The sequence below is a fragment of the Paroedura picta genome, chromosome 2 (assembly GCF_049243985.1).
Source record: "Paroedura picta isolate Pp20150507F chromosome 2, Ppicta_v3.0, whole genome shotgun sequence".
NCBI lineage: Eukaryota > Metazoa > Chordata > Lepidosauria > Squamata > Gekkonidae > Paroedura > Paroedura picta.
Window position 1 is genome coordinate 113574034 of NC_135370.1, and position 19951 is coordinate 113593984.

General features: G+C 41.4%; 1 protein-coding gene across 2 annotated transcripts in view; it reads left to right on the top strand.

The window, feature by feature from the left end:
• CAT (catalase) overlaps window positions 1-19951 on the top strand; it is a 65570-nt gene that overhangs the window by 42505 nt on the left and 3114 nt on the right. For both annotated transcript variants that reach the window (XM_077322138.1, XM_077322139.1), the window contains exons 2-9: window positions 5385-5556; window positions 7175-7285; window positions 9007-9137; window positions 11025-11129; window positions 14459-14584; window positions 18004-18195; window positions 18312-18464; window positions 19197-19335. In XM_077322138.1, the coding sequence (XP_077178253.1) occupies window positions 5385-5556; window positions 7175-7285; window positions 9007-9137; window positions 11025-11129; window positions 14459-14584; window positions 18004-18195; window positions 18312-18464; window positions 19197-19335 (1129 nt within the window). The remainder of the gene's footprint in view (window positions 1-5384; window positions 5557-7174; window positions 7286-9006; window positions 9138-11024; window positions 11130-14458; window positions 14585-18003; window positions 18196-18311; window positions 18465-19196; window positions 19336-19951) is intronic.

Sequence of the window (19951 nt, forward strand, 5' to 3'; positions counted from 1 at the left end):
GATGCAAATCTGATTCGCCAGGTTTGAGGCTGCTGCTCTTAACCACTACTTCAAGCTGCCTCTATTAGTGAAGGGATGTTTTTTAGGTGGAAAGGATTGTATCCCCCCATATTTCTAGTAAAGGCAAAACTTAACTGATGGGAACATCTGTTAAGGACATACCATTATTATTAATGTATTTTGGTTCTGGTGAGGTGTTCTAATAGAATGTAGAAAACAGTATAACATATTCAAGTCTGTGCTTTTAATTTCTTAACATTGAATCCATGACTATAAGATTGTATTCAGAAGTCTTGAACAATATCTGGTTTGCTAGTAACAAGTTCAGTTTACTCTTGGGCCTGTGTCTCCCTCTTTCATTTCCTCACATGTGGATCCAAAACTGAATATATCCTAAATTATGATATAAATATACATTTCTAAGCATTTCTGCTTGTTGTGATGTTTGGATTTTTAGCGTTTTAATAAATTGAGGGTTGGTTCTTGGCCATAAATTGGGGTACTCTGTAAAAATGGTTTTATTTCCTGCTCTCATAGCAAAGCACAGCAAAATGAAGTATTGTCCAATTGTCTTAGAAAATAGTTAAATTTAACTGTCTTGCTGTTGTGCAATGGGATCAAACACTCTGTTCCTACATTTGGATGTTCACCAAAGTATGTATTCATGCACTGTGATGCATCTTTGGTTGTACCTCCAGATGCACATCATTTTGCTGCATTGTTGCCTTTTTCAACCTTTTGACCGTAGAAGAGCCCCTGAAATAAATTTTCAGGCTTTGAGGACTCCCGAAAGTGATGGCAGCTGGCCACACCTCCATACCATGCCCCCTCCCAAAGTGGCCTGACCTTCACTCCGTCCCCTCACCTTCACTACTACTGTGGTGGCTTTGCTTGTGTAAGCCAGAAAGAAGGGCAGGAGCTGAGAAGACAACCCTGACCCCCCCCCATATCATGCACAACTGACTTCCTCTCTTTGATTTTTACACCTATGGCCCACCTACCAAGCCCTCCAGGTGGAGGCTGCTAGTTCTCCAGCTTGTGGCCAAGTCCATATAGGCAGGAGGGGAAAGGCCATGTATCCCTTGGGAGCTCACATGGACTCCCAGGGGTCCTTGGATCCCTGGTTGGGAATCTCTTGTCTGCCTTCTCCCCAATTTCTTAGTGTGGCAAGATGGAACACTGGCCCAGTTGCCATAGCACCACTGACATATTCCACCTCCACCCAAGCAGCTTTATCCCCTTTCAAAGGTTCATGTCCATCCTCTTATTGCTGAAAATGAGGTGTATCTTTTAAGTGGTGCAGAATGTTCAAAAAGCTTGGCCTCGGCCTTTGCTTCTCTCTCTCTTTTTTTGGCAAGGGTTTACGCGATATTCATCTGCTGTCTCATTTGAACTCGGAGTAATCTTATGAATCATTTTCTTACAATCAATAAGAATCTTGTGACGTACTTCTAAAAAAATCTGGGGCTAAAATGTGTATTATAATCTTTATAAGTGGTAGAGGTCATAATAACCTAATTCTAACTATAAATATACATTGATGGGATCTTAACTGGCGATAACTGACAATGTTTGAGTCCAGTGGCACCTTTAAGATCAACGAAGTTTTATCAAGATATAAACTTTCATGTGCATGCACACTTCTTCATGAGAGAGATCTTGAAATCGTGGCAGTAGGCTTAGAACCATTAAAAGGAAATACTTCTTCACCTAAAGAGCAATTAACATATGGAATTAACTGCCACAGGAAGTGATGGCAGCTGCAAGCATAGACAGCTTCAAAAGGGGAATGGATAAACATATGAAGCAGAGGTCCATCTGTGGCTCTTAGCCACAAGGAATAGAGGGAACACTATGTTTGGGGTCGTTGTCTTGTGGAGCAATAGTGGGGGTGGGGATGGCTTCTGGAGTTCTGGCCCTGTGGTGGACCTCCTGATCGCACCTCGGTTTTGGCTCCTGTGTGACACAGTATGTTGAACTTGATGAGCCACTGGCCTGATCCAACATGGCATCTATTATGTTTACTTATGTTATTACTATAAGCGTGTTTTAAATAAAATAGATATTGGTGTTCTTCAGTAGTAGGCAATGACTTTTTTTTGTTCTGTCTGGAAATACTAGTAGAAAATATAGTTTCTTTGTTGCTACCACTGCCACAGAATAGGCATTAGGTTCTAGCCCGTGCCTTTTTGGATTCATCCAAAGTCTTTCTCTACTGTTGCTCTAGCTGTCTCTCCTGTCCCTTCATTATTGACATTTTCAAATTTTCAACTTTCAACTGCTCTACAACTTTTAACATTTAGGTTGGCTTAATTAATGGGTTTTCTTGTATCTGATCAAGAATCAATGTGCTTTTTAATGTGCCACTTTCATTTGTTTTTGAAGAATCCATAAAGATGTCTGGAAGCTTTTATAATCTGAATGGATCTGTTTCTTGTTATGAGGAATGGAAATACACCTTGTTGTAGTTATTGTAGTGCTACGTTAAATATGATTGTGGCTGTGGCGAGGGACACTTAGGAATTAATGCAATATTACAGCTGTTGGCTTAATGTGTGTAAGTTGATATTATCCATTTAAATGTTATATAAAGGCTTAACAGCTATTTTGTAATCTGACTTCCAGTTGTACAGAAGCAAGGAATGTGCTTCAAGAAAATATGATTTCGTACAGGTGTTTCAGTGCAGGGCAGCATGTTCAAGCCACTTAATAAACTTGTATTTTCAGCAGTAGGCCTACATTTTCCTCGATTACTTACACATGACAAATTCAGATAATTCAATTAAGGTTTATGCTTAAGGTATTATTAACTTCACTGATGCATGAAAACCAAGCATGGCAAGTATGGCTTGCTGAAAGTTTGTTTGACAGTTTGAAAGTAAAACACAAAACACTAAGGAGACTTAATTACAGGACGCTTTTTAAATCTGATTACACTAAAGGCTTGGCAGTACAGCTTGGTAGTATAACTAATTTTATGTCACTGAAAAATTATGTTTATTTATGTTTCTGCTTTTATTCTGCCCTTTCTCAGAAAGACTCAGGGTGGATTAAAATGTTGATAAAATACATAAGTTCTAAAAATGACAAAAATAAAATTTAAAACTTGTTAAATGCAATTAAAACATTTAAAAATACATAACTAATATTACCTTTAATAGTGTTCTTATATGGGAAGGGGGGTTGACAACCTTTCCCTCACTGAGGAGTAGAGCCTGATGGCTACATGCAGAGTAGTAGGCAGCTTGATGTTACTCAACTATAGGCCCGGCAGAACAGCTCTGATTTACAGGCCCTGTGGAACTACCTAAGGTCCTACAGGGCCCTGATTTCTTGTAGCAGAGTGTTCCACCAGGCCAGAGCCAAGAAAGCCCTGTCTTTGGTTGAGGCAAATTCGACCACCATAGGGCCAGTTATCCTAAGTAGGTTCTGATCACTAGATTTCAAATCCCTTTGGGGACATATTGGGAGAGGTGGTCCCAAAGATACAAGGGTCCCAGACCATTCAGGGCTTTAAAGGTAAGAACCAGAACTTTGAATCTGATTCTTCTCTCAACTTGGAGCCAGTGCAGCTGGGAGAGCACAGATTGTATATGTATATGCAGCCGCATTGTGGACCAGTTGAAGGTCTTAGATCTACTTCAAGGATAGCCCTGTGTAGAGCAAGTTACTGTAATCTAGCCTGGAGGTGACCATTGTGTGGCACACTGTGGCTGGGTTGAGTATTGACAGAAAGGGTGCCAGTTGCTGCGCCTAGTGAAGATGTGGTCAATGTTTACAGTCTGGCCTCCATAGATAATGAGGCAGCCAGTGTCATACCTAGTTTATTGACAAAGTGATTAATTGGACTCCATCAAGAGTCAGGCATTGCAGCGGCCCATCTGAAGTATGCTAATCCAGCCAGAGCTGGATTTAACTTCAGCTGACTCTGTTTGAGCCAGTCCGCCACAGCATCCAGGGTGTAAACTGCACGGAGCTTTTATTCCAACCCCAGATCGACTCAGTTCCTGCCCTCTACACAAAATGCAATTTCCGTTTGGATTTTGGGTGATTTAAATTTTCCTTCTGCAACAAGAAGGATTGATCTGGAGTGACCCTACCTTTATTGTGCGATATCTTGGAGTGCTTTTAATGCTCAATATCCAGATTGGGAAAGAAAGCTCCGTGGTAGAGAACCTCTGATAGGTTGCACCTGGTCATATGACACGCTTTCCTTAAAGGAGAAGCCCCTAATTTCTCTCAACTTCTGTTGGTCCTGGATTTTTCCTCCCTCCTCTGCCTTTTTCAATCCTCTCCCCCACCCCTCCAAGAAAAGAAAGAGGCTCCCTGCCTGGCTCCTCTCCCCCCACCCCCTTCAAGAAAAGAAAGAAAGAGGCTTGGCTCCCCCACACACACCTTCTGAACTACCCTAACCACGTGCAGAAGACTTTCCTGTTTCAATGGGGAGGGGGGGGGGAGAAGAAGACCCGAGTTCAAAGCGATCTGAATTCAACAGGATTGACAATGGAATAAAGAAAGTAAGTGCAGACTCTGTCCAGGCATCTGGCCAAAGAATCTGGAGGTGTAGACAGATGACAACTTATCAACAGGTACAGCTGGATGTCACTGGCATATTGATGAAAACCCAGCCCGAAGCTCTGGATCAGCTGGGCAACGGAACAAATATTGATGTTAAACTACATTGGGTAGGGCATAGTTCTCGCAGAACCAAACATATTAGATCATGCAGTGGAGAGATTCTCTCCCCTAATACCACCCTCTGTGTTTGACCTCGGAGGGAAGATGTTAGCCATTTAAGAGCCACACCTTGAACCCCCATGTTGGCTAGGCATCAGATTAACAGCACATGATCAACTGTGAACACTGCTGTTTGATCTGACAATAACAGCAGTGTCAAACCAGCTAGGTTCAGCTGTTCTGGGAGACTGTCCATGTGGCCAGAGATGTTTCCATCCTGTAGCCAGGTCAGAAGTGAGATTGAAAGGGATCAAGAACCAACGTTTCTTCAAGGAAACTCTCTAGCTGTTCTACAACTGCATGTTCAACTACCTTATCTATAAACAGCAGATGTGAAACTGGGCGGCTGGGTCAGATGAATCCAGCAACTGTTTTTCAAAAGTGGCCTAACCACAGCCTCCTTCAAACTTTTCAAGAAGGTCCCAGAAGTTAGAGACAGACTGATAATTTCCTGGAGGGGAACCCAGAACTCCTCACCACCAGTCTTAACTAGCCATGAGGAACATGGGTCTAAGGGGCATGTGGTAGACTGAACAGCTGCCAGTGGTCTGCCCATATTGACTTTCATCAATCCATACTATTCACTAACCACTAAGCACATATATCTTGTATGTGTTTCTTACTGTTGCACTTTTGATTCTTTTCAGAAACCAGATGCCTTGACCACAGGAGCAGGAATTCCAGTGGGAGACAAGTTGAATATCATGACGGTGGGTCCACGAGGCCCTCTCCTGGTTCAGGATGTGATTTTCACTGATGAGATGGCACACTTTGACCGAGAAAGGATTCCTGAGAGAGTTGTGCATGCCAAAGGAGCAGGTTAGTTTTAGAGAATGTACCCTAGTGTTCTTCTGTAAATATGATGCTTAAAGCTGTTGCATAGCTATTGAATTGTTAAACACAGTTCTATGGACAGAAGGGGCAAGAGGCCAACCCTCACCTCACCTCCCAGAAACTTGCACAACTTGAATCTCTCAAAACTTAAAATAAAATTTGAAATTAGGGCAGAGCTCTATTTCATGTAGTTACTTCTTTTCACTACAATTGCAGTACAGCACTAAGTGGGTTGACGAATGTCTTGTCCTAATTCTTTAATTTTTACAATAAATGCATTTCATTTGGCAGCATTCACTCTGAAATTCTTATGTAAGGATTTTTTTTTAAATCATAAATGCAAATGCAGATTTTTGACATGATCTGTGATGTAGTGTAGAGATCTGGTGGTTAAAAGGAAGTAGTAGTTACTGAAGGGAATATAAAGTTCTTGGTTTCCTCACACATACATACATTGTGAAAGTATGCAATGTTCTTCCTAAGACAGAGCTATTTATTTTGAAGAACAGCCAGCAGAAATTAAAAGTTTCATAAAAGAAAGGTATTTTACAAATCACGTTCTTTGTTTACATGCAGCATTCTGCTGAAAATGGGTGTGTGTGGAAGATTAATCCATAAGCAGGACATTGATGGTTTTAAAATTTTAAAACAACAACAACAATTATTATAGGAATTGAGCACTGTGTACATCTTCGGCTTTCCAACTTGGTGTAGTGGTTAGGAGCGTGGACTTCTAATCTGGCTAGCTGGGTTTGATTCCCTGTTCCTACTCAACATGTGACCAGCTGGGTGACCTTAGGCTCGCCACAGCCCTGATAAGGCTGTTCTGACCAAGCAGTAATATCAGGGCTCTCTCAGCCTCACCTACCTCACAGGGTGTCTGTTGTGGGGAGAGGAAAGGGAAGGCAATTGTAAGCCACTTCTGGTAGACTCCTTCTGGTAGAGAAAAGCAGCATATAAGAACCAACTTTTCTTCTTCCTGTTGTCTTCAAATGTTGACAATAAAGAACATGTTCACCACCAAAAACAGGAACTAGCGATTGGACTAAACACCCTGGAAGTGTGACATGATCTAGAAAAGTTAAGTGTCATTTAGATATTTTAATTGTGTGTCTTAACTGATTTCCTCCAAGTTCAGGGGAATATTTAAAGAGCACTGTTTTATGGCATCTAGGCTGCCTCCATTGAAAGCATAATGCATCCGTACAACTTTTTAAATGAGAGATTTTTTAAAAGCCTGCCACTCTTAGTTAAGTTTCCTATTTCTGGTGTGGGTATCTATAATGTCCTTCTAAAGATTTTATTATGGACTCTTGCTGCTTCCTACCTTTACACAGGACCAGTGGCAAGGCTAGCAGACCTCTGTAGCATTAAGGACAGAGCCTGTTTTCTCTTTGCATGCTTTCAGCTTCTGCAGAAGAGAATTGGTATAAAATCCAAGTATAGATATAACAGAACACTGATGTTCTTATTGGTAAAGAACTTTGAACATCAGACATTCTCATTACCATTCCTGCTGTTGTTTGTAAAATTCTGGGCTTATGGACTATTTGTTTCTGCTTCTCTTCAGTTTTGTGTAAATGTAATCTTTTTACTTTTTCAGGAGCATTTGGTTATTTTGAAGTCACTCACGATATCACAAAGTATTGCAAAGCAAAGATATTTGAGCACATAGGAAAAAGAACTCCACTTGCGATCCGATTTTCCACAGTTGGTAAGGTCTCTAAAAAGTGTGTACATATCCTCTAGTTTTCACCCATATAAGATCTTTCTATTTCTAGATGCTCTAATTAGATTTCTTACAAATATTTTAAAACTAACTTGGTATGTTATCTGTTGTTCCATTCACTGATACAGAGTGTCAAGTTGATTGAAGGTATCAAACCCTAAATTTTACAAAACAAATAAGTTTTGCAGAAAGAATGTGATCTTCCACTTCCTAAATGCATCCCTGGATACACAGCCTACTTCTCTCTTGTAACAGTTGTCATTGGGAAACCAAATCTCCTTTAAGAAGATGACCTCTGATTTTGTTGCAGAATTACTGTGCTTTCTGCCTCACGTAATTATTGTTAAAGGAAAGGAGAACCTGTTTAATCAGTTACTCAGCTTCCTAGCTCCTAAAAAGCAAAAGACCACAATCTGTTACACTGTCAGCACAGATTTTCATCTTTTGTAATAAAGGAAGTTTAATGAGGACATCACTACAATTTCAACAGGATAGGAAAGGAAGCTGTGTGTAACTGTGCTGGGCTCTTTCTTTACATCAGATTTCCTTTACAGTGATGCAAAAGATAATATTCAGTGCCAATGGCTGAACTTGAACTCTATTAAGGTAATGTACTTTAGAAAAGATCGGGAGGACAGTTACAACACAGGAAAACCTCTTCATACTGTTTTTTGCAGCAGAATGATATTGCCACATAGTTAGATGGGGAAGGACTTATACATTCCTGACTATTGACAGAGTCCTTCTCCAACCATCATCAAGAATCTGGGTGCGATCTAGAGGTCACTCATGCTTCCTGAGTATTTTCCCATTTATGCCAGGCATGGCAGTTTGAACCTTACCTAGAGATGTCTGAACTAGCCACTGTGATCCATGCAATGGTCACCTCCAGACTAGACTTCTGTACCTCACTCTGTGCAGGGCTACCCTTGAGGTTGCTCTGAAAACTCCCACCGGTCCAGAATGTGGCTGCTCGACTCCTGGCAAGAGCCCCGTGAAGAGCACATATTACACCTGTGCTTTCCCAGTTGTCCTGGTTCCATATTGGAGAGCAAATCAGATTCAAGGTTTTGACTCTTACTTCTGGTCCCTGAATGGTCTGGGACCTACATTTTTGGGGCTGCCCCCTCCCCTATGCCCACCAAAGAACTTTTAAGATCAGGCAGTTTACATCTTAGGGTCCCCAGTTGCAAAGAGGCCCTGAACTTGCCTCAGCTAGGGCCAGATATAACATTCTGCCTGAAGAGATCAGGTCCCTCTGGAATCTTGAATAATTCTGGAGGGCCTGCAAAACTGAGCTGTTCTACCAGGCCTGTGGTGGAGGCCAGGCAATACTAGCCTCTCCACACGAGATATCCACTGGCAGGAATCCCTCCAAACTCTGACTAATCCCCACAGAGAGACAAATAATAGGAAGTCGTTTTTATGAAGGATTTATGAAGGATTGTATTGTTTTATTGCTTACCTTGTATTGTCTTAAAATGTTGTTACCTGACCTGAGCTAACAGAGATAGGGTGGTATACAAATACAATATTTATAACTCAGGATTTTTTTTATAACTCCTGAATGACATCTGTTTCTAGTATTAGAATTTCTAGAAGTGAATAGAAGTGAGACTATATTCACCGAAGGTCTCTTTGTTGTATGTCCCACTTGTGGTTCTGTACAATTTTCATTGTTTCTGCTTTTCATTCTTATTGCCTAGCTGGAGAATCAGGCTCAGCTGATACAGTCCGTGATCCTCGAGGCTTTGCAATGAAATTTTACACAGAAGATGGCAACTGGGATCTTGTTGGGAACAATACTCCCATCTTCTTTATCCGGGATGCAATTCTGGTATGGGAAGGAGTAATGGCTACTTGTGGTTACCAGAAAGAAAGTACAAGTAGTTCCCATGTATAAAGGAAGAGCCTACCATCAAGTGACTCTTTATTAATTTATTAAAAATTATATTTTGTCTTTTAAGCAATATTAATACATATATCAAGGAATTAAATAGTTAAGAACATTAATACTTGATATTTTCAGTGAATATTCATGACACAGAAGTTTATCATAATAACATAGTTTTATAATATCAGGGAATCTGTATCTATTTCTCAAGTGTGCTGCCCCTCCCAACCGCATTTATCTATATCCACAGATCAGGCCACACTTACATTAACAAGATTCATGGTTGCATCAGCTCAGCGGCTTCAGAGCCTGGGCGTCATGGCAGGCCCATGTAATATCCATGGCCAATACTTGTCTTTACTAAATCGGGGAAATAACGGAATATTAAATAGGTTCTGATATATGAATATGAGTTGAAATTTGTTCAAATATTAGGTTCTGAAGTTCACTGTCTTGTGCAGATGAGTTTTCTGTGTCCCGTGAAGGCTGACATAGATTTGATGCATTTAGTTTCCTTTTGAAATTCTGTAATCTTAGAGATGAGCGCATTCAGATCTGCTCTCTAGGGAACCAAAAGGGTACAAGTGGAACTTGGGCTTTCATGTTAGAACTGTTTAAAAAATTATGCTGGAAAAAGCTAAAAAAAGTGGTCCATTAAAAGGACCAAAATAAAAAACTGATTAATAAAAGCATTATGGGTAGTGTTTAAGAAAAATATTAGCCAAATTTTAAATTGCATTTATATCTCACCTTATGGGTTTTCATGCAGTTTAGAAAAATACCATAATAAAATTCCTTAAATTTTTTTTTCGCAGCTTCAGTTTAATGACTTTAGAACCAAGGACCATGCAATAACAGGCAAGAAATGCAGCCTAATTACAATTAGATTGTTTTTGCTCTCAAGGGCTTGCTGGAATATCAAACTCATTTGTTGTTGTTTGTTTTTTAATGCAAGGAGGGCATTAGCTTGACAGGCTGCTCTAGGAAGTCAATTTTTAAGAAGGAGAAGCTATAACTGAGAAGGGCCTGCCTTTGTCTTAAAATAGGGCTTTAAGTGTAATTATTACTGGGATACTAGTTTCATCATTTTGTGGGCTTCCTTGTTTACTAGTTCCGTTTGAGGAGAAGAATTTACATTTCTCTGAAATCAGTTTAGTTTCAGTACAAGTCTAACACCTTTCTGACAGCTCTCAGAATTAAGAGATGGCCACTTCTTTGCAGTAATTGAAGCTTCTGTGGCATCTTCAGAACCCACCTCCATGCAGAAGAAATTGTAGTAGTCCTTCCAGAGGTTACCAAAGCATTGTGTTAGAGCTGAATTGAGATGAAATTGGCAGCTACCACCAACTGCCCCTTCCTGCTGCAGACAACCCCCAATGTAATTTCTCAGGGTCTCCTATCCCTCAAGAGCAGCATTTCATGGAGATCAATGGACCAGAGAAGTTCCATTCAACCATTAGAAAATTTTATCTGTATTCAGCTTTACATCATCTATGACAAACTGTAGTTTGCATATTGCTGATGCTGGTAACATATCTTGGTTACAGTGGTCACTTGAGAATCTATGAGCAGTGCTAGGTGTAGCAGAGCCATCAGGCTATGTACTTTATCCTTCAAATGAGTTTGTCCTCCCCCACAAATCAGGGTTGGAGAGCAGCCAATTGTCAGATTGACTAGTTTCAGTAAACCTTAAAATTCTATGAAAGCACTTCATTCATTACAAATATGTATTTTCATAGTAGATTTCCTGAAAGTGAGGGACAGTATACTAAATCAAATGTTCATGTAAATCTACTAATATTATCTCTCTGTATTTTTGTTTGAACTTAGTTTCCTTCTTTCATTCACTCCCAAAAGAGGAACCCACAAACTCATCTTAAAGATGCAGACATGGTATGGGATTTCTGGAGTCTCCGTCCCGAGTCCCTGCACCAGGTGAGAATGCTTCTTTTTAATTCCCTAATATAGTTTTTGGTTAATTGGCATGATACAATGATGTCTTCATCTGTATATCCACCTCATGGATAGAGATCAGTAACAGGAATCCTAAAGGTGAATAAACTCTTCACATCACTCCACCCTGGACTGCCAGAACTCTCTTTTCCATCTACACTGTGATGTATGTTTCATAGGGAAAAGCTGCAATCTGGTCTTGCAGTGAAAATCTGAATTTCTCTTTTCCTTTAAAGAAAGGGAGATCAATATTGGAATGAAACAGAGAGAGACACCAGTCTCTTTAGCATACTCTAATAAGAAGGTAGGTCGAGCATGTCTGGTGGGTCTCCTAGGACTAGTTGGTTTCCGGGGTTAATTTAAAGAATGTTGTATCAGGATGGCATGTGTTCATAAGCAAGAGACATTAGACTAGATCCAGCTAGCTTTTCCACCGTTGAAAAAGGAGGGAGTCATCTGCAGATTATGGGAACAGCACGGACAAATATTGCATGGGACAGAGGCAGTAATAAATGGGTCTTATCCTTTGTTGGGATCACTTGGCAAAGATTAGTTATGCCTTAAGTGTCTATTGAGTTTGCTTTCAAAGTTTAAAAGACATAGGCAAGAATTCTAGGTTTTTAAAAGTCCACAATCCTATTTTATTTATTTATTTGTTACATTTATCGCTTGCCTCTCCCTGGAGGCCTGAGGCAAGTTATAAAATATAAAACCCCACTAAAACCATACAATAAAACATAAAAACACATCACACACCATTCCCCACCTAGTAAAACAAGATGCGGTAAGAACTCAACTCACATCTACATTACCCTCAGTGACCCCACTATAGAGGGGGGGGGGGGAGGATAGAAGGTGACAGATAGACTTTGCTACTGTTGCTGTAAGGGGGCCCCAGCCTCATCCCACAACCTGGTGGAAGAGCTCCATTTTGCAGGCCCTGCGGAATGCTGAGAGCTCCCGCAGGGCTCACAGCTCCTCCTGGAGCTCATTCCACCAGGTCAGGACCAGGACCAAAAAGGCCCTGGCCGAGGCCAGGGGCTCTTCTCTGGGGCTGGGCATGACAAATAAGTTTGTACCCTCAGAGCGCAAGGCTCTATGGGGGGCATAGGGCAACAGGCAGTCCCTCAGATACGCTGGGCCCAGACCGTGTAAGGCCTTAAAGGTCAAAACCAGAACCTTGAACCAGATCCGGAAAATAACTGGCAACCAGTGCAGCTGCCTCAGCACAGGCTGAATATGGGCCCTCCAAGATGTATCTGTGAGAACCCTAGCGGCTGCATTCTGCACCAGTTTAACATCTTGCACCCCCTTGCTCAGCTCGTGCAGAGGTTTGGTCTAGGATGCCATCAATACACAGATGATACCCAGCTCTTCCTCCTGATGGATAGCTGCCCTGATTTTCCCCTTGAATTCGGAGCCATATGCCTGGAAGTGGTGATGAGGTGGCTCAAGAGTCATCTGAAGATGTAGGTCCTGTTGCTTGGCAGGAAATATTCAAACAAGGAAGTACACCTACCCAACCTGGTCAGAGTGCAATTATCGGTAGTTCACTTCGCCAGAAACTTGGGTGTGATCCTTGATGCCTCCCTTTCCATGGAGGCACAGGTCACAAGAGTAGCGTGGCAGGCTTTCTACTGCCTACACCAAACCAAGCTACTAGCTCCCTACTTGGCTCCAGAACATCTAGCCACAATAATCCATGTGACGGTCACCTCTAGACTAGACTTCTGCAACTTGCTCTATGCAGGCCTTCCCTTAACCTTGATCCAGAAACTGCAACTGGTCCAGAATTTTCACTGCCGGAATCCTCACAAATACACTGTGGAGGGCACACATCTGGCCAGCACTCCAACAACACTGGCTCCTGGTTGAATTTTAGACCAGGCTTAATGTTTTGGTAAATCACCTTCAAGGCCATACACAGTCTGGGCACAGTATATCTGAGACACCAACTCCCTGCCTTTACCCCAAAAGAGCCCTACGCTGTGCCACCACCAACTGACTGAGGATCCCTGGCCCCAAAGAAGTGCGTTGGACCTCAACCAGGGCCAGAGCTTTCTCTGTCCTGGCCCCCACCTGGTGGAATGAGCTCCCTGAAAAGATCAAGGCCCTTTCTGAACTCCCACAATTCTGTAAGGCCTGTAAAAGGGATCTCCTTCACCAAGCATTTGGTTGAGGCAGATGGACCAAACAACATCTGCTGGTCCCCAGACACCCCCCACAATGATCTGAATCCAAACCGACCTCCCTATGGGTTTATGTTAGAAGTTATTGATATATTACAAACTATTGTAATGTAAAGTTGTAATATAAAGTTGCTTGGAAAAGGAAAGTGTCTTATGGCTTAAGTGCCACTCAGAGCAGCTGTCCAGTCCCTGAGAGCCTCCTCCTCCAACCAGCTTGCCTGTCAGTCCAGCTGCCAGCCAATTACCTTCTGTCCCCCATCCCTGACCACCTCCTCCTCCTTCCACTTCCCTCTGAGGCTTGGAGGCTGCAGATCCCTGCTGTGTGAGAGCTGCCCCTGCCGGTGAGTTCCCTAACAGCTGCCTGCAGCCTTTCCAGGTCCTGGGGGGAGGCCATCTGCAGAGTTCTTCCACTCCACCCCCTTAATCTAGTGCCCGTTGTACTTCTGAATGCAATGGCCTTGGCCCCTAGTGAAAGTATAAATCTAGAAATTTGAACGTCTATCTCTGACCAAGGCTACCAACACTAGGGGAAGAAAAATCTGGTAGCTGTCCTTGGCAAAGAATTCCTCTTTCATGTACTCATTCAGCTATTGGGATTTTGTGATGTGGCATATTATCATTTGTCCAGGGTTGCCTCTACAGGATAAAAGCATCTACTCAGATCTAGTCCTCAGTGACCAGCTACATCAATTTTATTTTTTTCAGTTCAAAAATAATCCAAGATTTCTCAGAGTTCTGACAGCCTTTCCCTGCCACTTCCTTCTTCATCACCACCTTATCCCTTCTGTGCCTGCCCAATACTTTGATTTTTTTTTAAATGTGTAATTGATGTATACTGGACTGCTGGGAACCTAATGATTGAATACACATGACAACAAACTCCAAACATTTGGAGGTGCTTTGTTGTGCTCCCCCAAAGTAAAGATCTCCTGAAAGGCAGCAAGGGAATAGATATCGGTTGGAGTCTCATCACAGTATCATGCTAACAATAGACTACAGTTGCAGCATATGATTGAACTATACATAGATTATTTTGTATGGTAGATTTATAGGATTTGTATTGTATAAATAATACAGTGAATGAAGATAACCTGTATTGATTTATTGCTGTTTTATATTTAGGTGTCATTCCTGTTCAGTGATCGTGGCATTCCAGATGGATTCCGCCATATGAATGGCTATGGATCGCATACTTTTAAGCTAGTAAATTCCAGTGGCAAAGCAGTGTACTGCAAATTTCATGCAAAGGTAATCCCTTCACTTTCTTGTTCAAAGTTTCCTTCTAAGAATTTAGTAGTTATAAAAGGAATATCAAGATAACAAAAGGAGGGGTTTTTTTTGGTTCTGTGCTTGATTTTGGAAGTGTAGCATTGTATTCCTAGACATTTAGCTTGTTCCTATAAACAGAGCCTCTTGTGGCGCAGAGTGGTAAGGCAGCCGTCTGAAAGCTTTGCCCATGAGGCTGGGAGTTCGATCCCAGCAGCCGGCTCAAGGTTGACTCAGCCTTCCATCCTTCCGAGGTCGGTAAAATAAGTACCCAGCTTTCTGGGGGGTAAACGGTAATGACTGGGGAAGGCACTGGCAAACCACCCGTATTGAGTCTGCCATGAAAACGCTGGAGGGCGTCACCCCAAGGGTCAGACATGACCTGGTGCTTGCACAGGGGATACCTTTACCTTTACCTTATAAACAGAAAGCTTTAAGTTGTTGTCTTTTAGATGTAATAAATTGCTGTTCTAGTTATTTAAAAATGAAAATTGTCCTGTCACTCTGCTTTCTTCAATGGGATGGAATGTCAGAGGTCATGAACACATACATGTAATCGTGCCTGTGATATCACTGGATTTTGTGGGGGGTTGCTTTTATATCTTTGTGCATTTGAAAAGCAAATAAGTCTTCTAAATCCCTGTTTTATAACTTTACTTCATGAATCCTTACAACCTGCAAGGGTCCCCCTCCCACCTCTGCAAGTACATCCCACTAATGGATAATGCTATCCCTGTACTACTTACCTGCTGTCTTTGCAAATAGTTCGTTTTCGCTTCCTTCATCAGTGAATTCTCAATATTGTCACTGCTATGGAAGAATTGCACGTAGTGATGTTAATATTAGTAGACCCCTACAAATTTGAATTCATATGACCAGTTTGGGATTGAATTATATACCCAAGAAATTATAAGAGACTAAGTTATTTCTTACAAACATTATTAGAGAAGATTGAGATTACAATATTGTAATTGTAAATACAATACCTGGGAATCAGTTTTGAAATTATTTTGAATATTTTGATCATTAAATTAGTTTGCCATGACCAGCTTGAGACTTTTTATTGTATCACAACTGACGGGTCTTAACCTGTTGCTCTTTACAAATAGTAACATGTTTATTAGAGTAAGTCATTTTGTAGGAACAGAATATGCTGGTAGTATTACTGGGTTATGATTGGCTGGAGTCTAATATTAAAGTTAAAATTTGATGTCTGTGCCTATATCATTAAATGTAAGCTTCTCTCCAATATGGTAACTTCTTGAGCATGGGTTTCCACTATGGTGCCTGTGGGTGCCACAACACCTGCCAACACTTCCTTGGCACTCAGCAAATATTTTTAGAAAGTGGGTGGAACAGGGGGCTCTTGCCTAACAGCACTTAAGATTGGTTGTGCAGATAATAAAAATATAACATTCCTTCAGTGGCAGCTGTCACCGTTCTTCTTTCCCAGTGTATTTTAATTATCTCTCTTATCCCCCGTAAACACTTTCTGTGTGTGTGTGCATGTGTGCACGAGTGCATATATGACTCTGCTTCCTGTGCCAGCCATTTTGTGATTGTGCAGCAGATTGTCCCTTTAAAACGTCTTCATGTTCCATCTGCAGCAAGCGTGGCCACTAGCGCCCTATCTGCCCTCGGAAAACTTGGCAACAGTGATCCATGCAACTGTCACTTCCAGGCTTGACTACTGTAATTCGCTCTACGCAGGCCTACCCTTAGCTTTGACCCAGAAATTGCAGCTGGTACAGAAAGCGGCTGCAAGGGTCCTCACTGGAACATCTTGGAGGGCCCATACCATCCAGTGCTACGCCATCTGCACTGGTTACCAGTCTGCTTCCGGATTAAGTTTAAGGTTCTAGTTTTAACCTTTAAGGCTATACATGGTATGGGTCTGGCTTATCTGCGGGTCCTACTTATCTGCGGGACCGCTTATCTGCTTATGCCCCCGCAGGGCTCTTTGCTCTGCGGGTATGAATTTACTGGCGGTCCCGAGCCTCCGGGACATAAGCCTGGCCTCAACTAGGGCCAGGGCTTTTTCAGCCCTGGCCCCAACCTGGTGGAACGAGCTCCCGGAAGAGCTGCGGGCCCTGTGGAATTTGTCAGCTTTCCACAGGACCTGCAAGAGGTTGAGGCCAGGGTGACTCTTGGTGCTGTCAGCTGTGGATCTCTATCCAAAACCAACTAAGTCCCTCACTCCCAGATAGAGAGTAATAGACCTTGCTGGACGGGGGGAGGGGAGTGGGCTATTATCCAACATCGAGATATTGTGCTTTAATTATGTATTAATAGGGGGTTTTTATATAATTTTATTTATTTCATGGAAAGGATGGGGGGTGAAGGGTTTGATGTACAGTAATACAGTGCAGGAAAAGAGGGAGAGGGAAATACGTCAGTTTTCAAATACAGTCTCATCTTAACATTATCTACTAGTTGGCTAATTACAATGATCCTGTGTTTTTATGGATAATTATGTCTCTTGATAATCCAGAAAGCATTTCCAATGGTTTTGAAATTTTTCTGGAGGTTCTTTGCGTACCGTGCTAGTCAGTCTTGCCACTGATACAAAGTGTTCCATCTTGTCCAACCATTCTTCAACTTCTGGAACTGATGTTTGCTTCCACTTCGCTGCTACTAGGAACCTAGCTGCAGTGGTTGCATAGAAGAAGAACTCTTTTAGTTGCTTTGGTAAGTTAGTTTAGCATACATAGGAGCATATGTTTAGCATACATAGGAAACATACACTTCATAATTTCCTGCTTGAGCCCGTGTATTTTACACCAAAACTTTTGGAGCTTTTCACATGTCCACCACATATGGTAGAAGGAGCCTATTGCCTTTTTATATCTCCAACACCTGTTATCCCCATTAGATGACATCGTACCTAGAACTTTGGGGGTAACATACCACCCTTCTCTCAAGGATATGTTTTAATGGGTTTTTACGGGATTTTGTTGTTTTTATGAATTTCTGTAAACCGCCGCAAGACTTTGGAGAGCGGCAGTATATAAATATAAATATTAAATAAATAAATGTGTAGACTATGATCAAGGAGTGATTCAGGTTACAATAATTTAACATTTCTTGCTTTTTTACCAGTATCAGCTGAACTTCTTGAATCTGACTGATATAGATTTTATATTTGTAATGTCATTATTTGCCCTTGCACCAAAGAAAATAAGGGCCACAGTGGTGCTGCAGAGAGCAAGTACCTAGAGGAGCTATAGGATAGGTGGGACATATGTAGTCTGGAAATGTTTTTATGATGTTAAGTGATTGCACATTCTCTTATTTGCTTTTTTATTACTGATTTGAATGTTTTAAATCCTTTTATACTTTCCTTTTGTATTGTAATAGCCTATGGCTACGTGCAATAAAATCTGACTTGACTATATTTGTAGACCAATCAGGGAATCAAAAACCTTTCTGTTGAAGAGGCAGCAAGACTGGCTTCAGAAGACCCTGACTATGGTCTGCGTGATCTCTATAATGCTATTGCTAATGGAAACTATCCAGTGTGGAATTTCTACATCCAGGTTATGACATTTGAACAAGCTGAAAGATTTCCATTTAATCCTTTTGATGTAACTAAGGTAAATGCATCTTCTGTTCCTATCTCCTAGATATTGTGCATATCTTTGTCTTCTGCAGATCTGGAAATCTGATCTAAAGATGGTTGTGATAATATCGTGTTTATTGTATTTTCTAGGTTTGGCCTCACAAAGACTATCCTCTCATCCCTGTGGGGAAATTGATCTTAAACAGGAATCCTGTCAATTATTTTGCTGAGGTGGAACAAATGGCTTATGACCCAAGCAATATGCCCCCAGGCATTGAACCAAGCCCTGATAAAATGTTACAGGTGACCAGAACAGGTTCTTGGTTTTTTGGAATACAATTCATGTTGGCCACTTAAAATCACTCTTCTTATAATGAAAATAGTGGTAATGTATGCCTTGCATTTTGTTTGCAATTGTTAACTCACACATTTTACTCTTATATTTGGCTGTTGATTCAGATTTTAAAATACGGAATATCCAAGCACATTGACTGCGAGCAATTTTAAGCAGTAGCTGTGCTTGGCATATTAGCAAAGTAAGTGGTGTTTTCAGGAGGCAGGTGCTTCAAAAATCATAGTTTAATTATATAATTTTGGAAATACTGTTTTCAGTCACTTTGAGAAGTGTTGATATTCTTCTGAAATGAATTAAAATAAAAAGATTTCAAGCACACACCCTTGTCAGCAGCTTCAGCAGTAGTAAGCTGAGCATTAAAATAAAAACTGAATTCTACAGCTGTTTTTAGCATCACAGAGCCAGACCATATGCTCAGAAAAGGAATTCTAGCAAACACATGAGACACACAATTAGATTCACACAGATGAATCAACATAATCTTTCCCGATGCTTTTCCAGTAGCTCTTAGCTTGACCATAAGACTGTAACTATCCTTCCCAGTTATGTTTTAGGAGGAGCAGTAGCAATTAAAAGAAGCCACTATTAAAACTGTTCAAAGTAGGAAGAAGGAAGCAGCAACCTAACCCAAAGAGAGACTTATCTACCTTTATTCTTGCCCCTCTTATCTGTTATTCCAGGGTCGTCTTTTCTCATATCCAGATACTCACAGGCACCGCCTTGGACCCAACTATCTTACAATTCCAGTAAATTGTCCCTACCGAGCTCGTGTGTCCAATTACCAGAGAGATGGATTTATGTGTGTGACTGACAACCAAGGTAATTTTGAGATGCCTTTCTTTTCTTTTTTTTAAATTGCTCTCAGCAGGATTTGCAGGATTCTTTTGCGTGTACAACATAGCAGGAATATTTTTAATATATTTTGGTAATTTTTTTCAAGTTTTGAAGTTCTTAATGGTGTGCATACTTCTCCCAACTTTTGCTGACCAGCAAGCATTCATGCAAACACTAAAATCTGTTCGATGCAACACTAGATGCAATTTCTATGTGACTATACAGTTTCAAAGGATTAATGTAAAATCTCAGATAATCAGAAAATCATTTGGGTCAGAATTGTACAGAAGCAAGAACCAGGGCTGCTTGGACAGACGGGGGAGCAGGAGCCACCAACTAGCTGGGCATGCTGGCAATTGAGCGTGGAGGAATCAGCCCTATATTGTTGGCACTCCAAGCAGGAGCTCCCCTGCCAGTTCTGAGCAGGGGGAAGGTGAGAAGGAGCGTGAGACTCTGGGGGAATTGGCAAGCCTCTGCATGGGACAGACAGGCACAGGCAATGGCTTGGTGGGTTGTCTGGCCATTGAGTAGCCAGCTGAGCAAGCAAGGTAGAGAAGGATGTGATCCCACCTCTGTGCAAGGCTTATGGTCCTCACTTTTC